This window comes from Dendrobium catenatum, unplaced genomic scaffold (assembly GCF_001605985.2).
Source record: "Dendrobium catenatum unplaced genomic scaffold, ASM160598v2 fragScaff_scaffold_318, whole genome shotgun sequence".
Taxonomy (NCBI): Eukaryota; Viridiplantae; Streptophyta; class Magnoliopsida; order Asparagales; family Orchidaceae; genus Dendrobium; species Dendrobium catenatum.
Genome location: NW_021318780.1, coordinates 138367 through 143486, shown reverse-complemented (window position 1 = coordinate 143486; position 5120 = coordinate 138367). Strand labels below are relative to the sequence as shown.

The window sequence follows — 5120 nt, the reverse complement described above, 5'->3', positions numbered from 1 at the left end:
TACCTAACTATAGCTAATTATTACTTATAATAATTAACCATAATTAGGATAATTAATTAAAATCAATTTATTTAATTTTTAAATGATTATCATTAAGAATAATTAAATATCATTAAATATTTAATTATAATTAATTTCAATTAATTATAATTAATCATTATTAAATTAATTAACTATAATTAACATAAAATTAATTTTGATTAGTAATAATAAAAATAACAGTAATTACTAAAAATAATTAGTATACTAAATATACTATATACAATAATAATACTAATTAATAACTATTAACTAATAATATTAGTAAATAATAATAATAAAATATACCTAAGGCTCTATGAGTGCTCGGGTAGGAAGCAAATGCGGCAAGGATGGATCGGTACAGGAGATGGAGTCACGGGAGGAGGAGGCGGGTTCGGTTTTGGAGGAGCAAGGTGTGAGCTTCTCTTCCTCTCTCTCTCTCTCTCTCTCACGGGTAAAAGGAATCGGGATGTAGAGGAGGTTGCAAAGGGGATCCGACCGGAGAAGCGTGCGAGTAGGGGAAAGTTAACTTCACAGTCGGTGGCTCCTTGGCTTCCGATCGGATGTCGTAACTTCCGATCAGATGTGGAAGGGAAAGTCGTCGGGTGCGCGAAGTCAGGCAGCAAGAGAGGGAGTGAGAGTGGGAAGCGGGATCGTGAGCTTGGCTCGGGATGGAGGAAGTAGCGAACAGGGGTAGAGATCGGAGAAGTAGCGAGTGTCGTGGGAGGAGAAATGACGGGGGCTTACCGAAGGCTTCAGCACTTCCTCTTTTTATTGACGCGAAATAGATTGGGTTTAAGGTGAGATCCCACGCGTAGGAAGCGACATTTCGGCGCCGTTGCAGGATATGGGTGACTGTAGCGGGATTTCTGCGGGATACGAGGGATGGGCAGTCGACTGTGGCAGATTACAGGTATCTTATATTTATTTGTTTGATATTTTGGACATTTCTTAGAGGTCGACAATTTTATTAATATCTTATATCTTTCTAATTGAGGATATTATCTAATTTTTAACCTTTTGTACTCTCTATATCATAGTCATTCGTTATTTGCCAATAAAGCATAATAAAAATTTCCTCCAGTAACCTGTTTTTGGGACCTACATGTTTTGTCAGACCTAAAGCTTGCATGTAACCTTTGATTAACATGTGCCCATAGAAATCCTCAATTCCCACCATCCCAAGAAAATTTCATATGTATCTTGAAATTGTATGCTTCCTTTCAGTTTCCTGCTAGACTAATATTGAAGAAGACTACTGTACATATCATATTTCAATGACATGATCAGTCTAAAGCTTCGTTTGGGACGATACTAAAAAGTTGCTTTAAGAAGCATTAAGAAAGCCGTCCCAAATGAAGCCTAATATTGCATCATTTTTTATCTTTGATTGTTGTCCACTCAAAATTATATTGAACTTTGCTCCTCATAGTATTCTAAGCATAGGATTTTCTACCTTGGGCCATAAGTGATGGAAATTATGAGTAGTTAAAACTTCACGCAATGTTATTCTGTCCCTTCTTTCTAGCAATTTAAAGTTGTTAACAGCTAGATAGGGTAAGCAATCCTATATATTCAAAGATTCTGTCAGGATACGTTGCCCATTTTCTTCTTGTCTGAAAAATGCTCATCTATTTGCAGAATATACCGTTTGGAGTCAATATAATTGAGAACAGTAATCTTAATCAAGGCCTGAGTAAGTGGAGTCCTCTTGGTTCATGCACTTTAAGCATATCCACTGGTTGCCCCCGTGTACCGCCTCCATCCGCAAAAGATTCAATTGGTCATCATGAGCCGCTAAGTGGTCGTTATATTGTTACAACTAATCGAACAGAAACCTGGATGGGCCCTTCCCAGATAATTACAGACAAGCTAGTCTTACATGTGACATACCAGGTTGCTGCATGGGTTCGTGTTGGAACAGGTACAAAAAGTCCTCAAATTATTAATTTGGCCGTTGGGGTGGATGACCGTTGGGTCAATGGTGGGCACGTTCAAGTTACTGATGACAGATGGAATGAAATTGTGGGTTCATTCAGACTTGAGAAGCAGCCATCCAAAGTTATAGTCTATGTGCAAGGTCCTTCAATGGGGGTTGATTTGATGGTTGCTGGGCTTCACATATTTCCAGTTGACAGGAAGGCTCGTTTTGACAATCTAAAGCAGAAAACGGACAAGGTCTTTAAAATAAGGATGAATTGCTTTAAGGTTCTATGGCTGATAATAAAATATTTCAGTCCAAATTATGAATTAAGTTACTGTTGTTTTCAATATGGTTCCTAAAATTGTGGATCTTATTATCGTTGTTTTGAATGTGTTTACTAAAATAATGGATCTTTTTCCAATTGCCCTGCCCTTATTCATATTTAAACATTGAAAGTTGGATTCATTATTTTAGTGACTACAATCAAAACAATAGTAACAATATTCATTATTTTAGTAATCGCCTCCAAAATAATACTAATTTGATTCATTTCTTTAGCTAAAAAGTATTTTGTGATCAACCATAGGAGGTTAAGTAATGTTCCCTTTGAGAGAATCCTTCTATAGTTAGGCTTTATAATACCTTGATTCTAAACTTTGTTAAGCCATACTTTTTTCCATTGCAGGTAAGGAAACGCGATATCATCCTAAAATTTCCAGTAATTGATGCTGGCAATGCATCTAAGACAATTGTCAAAATTAGGCAAATACAGAATAGCTTTCCATTCGGATCATGTATTAGTAGGTCGAGCATTGAAAATGAGGAGCTTGTTGATTTCTTTGTGAAGAATTTCAACTGGGCTGTTTTTGGGAATGAGCTGAAGTGGTATCATACAGAACCTGAACAGGGAAGATACAACTATAGGGATGCTGATGAGATGCTTGATTTCTGCAAGAAACATGGAATGTATACTAGAGGTCATTGCATATTTTGGGAGGTCGAAGATGCTGTTCAACATTGGGTAAAATGTCTAGACAAAAATGATCTAATGAGAGCTGTTCAGAATCGTCTCAGAAGCCTTCTCTCTAGATATAAAGGTAAATTTAGGCATTATGATGTGAACAATGAAATGCTTCATGGGTCATTCTATAAAGATAGACTTGGGGAAAATATCAGGATCTACATGTTTGAAGAAGCACGCAAACTGGATCCGTCGGCCACCCTCTTTGTTAATGATTACAACGTTGAAGATGGTTGTGATGCAAAGGCTTCTCCAGAGATGTTTATTCATCATATCCTTGATTTGCAAGAACATGGTGCACCAGTAGATGGAATCGGTCTACAAGGACATATTAACAATCCAGTGGGACAAATCGTGTGTGCTGCGCTGGATAAGCTAGCCATACTTGGACTTCCTATTTGGTTTACTGAACTGGATGTCGCCGCTTCAAATGAACATGTCCGTGCGGAGGATTTAGAGGTCATGCTTCGAGAGGCCTATGCGCATCCGGCCGTTGAGGGGATAATGCTTTGGGGATTCTGGGAGCTGATGTGTAGGGATAATTCTCACTTGGTTGATGCTGAGGGTGACATCAATGAAGCTGGGAAGAGGTATCTTGCTCTGAAACAGGAGTGGTTAACCCATGCCGATGGGCTTGTTGATGACTCTGGAGAGTTTAAATTCAGAGGGTACCATGGGAGTTATAGTCTGGAAGTAACTACTCCAGCGAAAAGATCATCTCATTCATTTGTTGTTGAGAAGGGTGAATCACCACTGGTTTTACATATAAAGTCGTAGTTTTTACAGTGAGCAGGTCAGCAACATTGAAATGTATATGCTTACAGAGTTTATACGTACAGGAAATGAATATTACGATGCATATAGTGTTTTTTCTCTGTTGTCCCAATGCAGTCATTTACCAGCTTTAGTTCTTTGTGGGCACTGAGCATTATTTCCTTGTAAAGATTCAAACAGTTAAACTCAAAGATTTTGTAATATATTACATAAACATATTGGCAATTTGAAAGTAATATTAACTACGGATAATTAGGATAAAATTGCTCGAAGTTCTATCAAAGAAAATGCTAATTAATCCATCTATTTCATGAATTTAACAATTCACTGATTCGTCAAACTGCCATTTTAGAATACAGAACATACTAACTTTTATTTTAAATAACAATAATAATCATTAAAGCCACATTGTGAGAGAATAAACACGAGAAGATGAATTCAGAAGCTTCAACCCATGCATAATTTGTCATGAACCAATGCGGTACAGATTTCCATCCCCCATGAAATGCCCCTCCAAATAGAAAGTAGTATTTTGCTGTTGATGCTGCTGGTAGCCATCCAATACCATGAACTGCATCTCCTCTGATGGCTTCCAGTGCCGTTTCCTTTGGTTTATAAACCAGTTGTTGATCTGCTTTTGGTCGAGCCCCGTCGATTCCGCCAATGCCACCTTCTCTGATTCCTGCAATGTCGAGCAACCACATTATTGTAAAGGCCAAGGCTTCATTTGGGACGGCTTTCTTACCGCTTCTTAAAGCAGCTTTTTAGTACAAAAATTAAAACTTTTATATTGAAAAGCTGTTTTATGAAGTGGTAAGAAAGCCATCCCAAATGAAAATCAAACATCATCTTGCATTATTAAGGGAAATAAACAAGGAACTGGAATGCAGTACTGATGGATAAGGCCACTTGTTGTGCAGCTCCCACCAGCTGAGAAGTTTCTGCCTAGCTTCCTTTGGCAACTTGCCTTTCTTCTTCTTCTTGGAGAGCTCTTGTCTAAGGCTGCCTAGATAACCACTATACTTTTTGAGAAGCTGGTGCTTCAGCTCTCTGTCCTCTGCTGCTTGCTCCCCCTCAAGAACGGTTTCTCCTAAACTGACTTCAAATTGGTCCTCTTCAGCTGAACAAGCTCCACTTTTTTCATGATCTGCAGTTCTATGCATCTTTATGTCAGTACCAATATATATTTCTTTTCACGTATTATATTTCATCACAGTTACTCAGTAAAGAAATCAATATAAAACACTTGCAATACCTAAAAGACCCTTAACATTAACCTTTAACATTAACTTTAACTGCCTTTCTTGTGAATTTCGACCTTAGGGACCAATTGCGATAAATTTTTAATTGTCGGGGGACTAAATTAGAGCACTATCAATC

At 37.8% G+C, this 5120-nt stretch overlaps 2 protein-coding genes across 2 annotated transcripts in view; one reads left to right on the top strand and one right to left on the bottom strand.

Annotated features, from left to right (window-relative positions):
* LOC110108689 (endo-1,4-beta-xylanase 3-like) overlaps positions 1-3873 on the top strand; it is a gene marked incomplete at its 5' end in the record, with an annotated part of 16932 nt that extends 13059 nt beyond the window's left edge. Inside the window, 2 exon segments of the mRNA XM_020839444.2 lie at positions 1663-2199; positions 2631-3873. Of these exon segments, the coding sequence (XP_020695103.2) occupies positions 1663-2199; positions 2631-3743 (1650 nt within the window).
* Positions 3874-4089: 216 nt separating this feature from the next.
* On the bottom strand, positions 4090-4903 carry LOC110108687 (homeobox protein knotted-1-like 4). The gene is made up of 2 exons (XM_020839442.2): positions 4634-4903; positions 4090-4422 (listed from the first exon to the last, which is right to left on the bottom strand). Exons 1-2 carry the CDS (start codon positions 4901-4903, stop codon positions 4207-4209), a joined length of 486 nt encoding a protein of 161 aa, XP_020695101.1. The 3' UTR covers positions 4090-4206.
* Positions 4904-5120: the final 217 nt, after the last annotated feature.

Excerpts from the sequence above, each read along its gene's own strand:
- LOC110108687 (XM_020839442.2), bottom strand. The coding sequence starts at position 4,903 with ATGCATAGAACTGCAGATCATGAAAAAAGTGGAGCTTGTTCAGCTGAA. Across the intron at positions 4,423-4,633 it reads ACAAGTGGCCTTATCCATCA|GAATCAGAGAAGGTGGCATT; the intron begins GTACTGCATTCC and ends TCGACATTGCAG.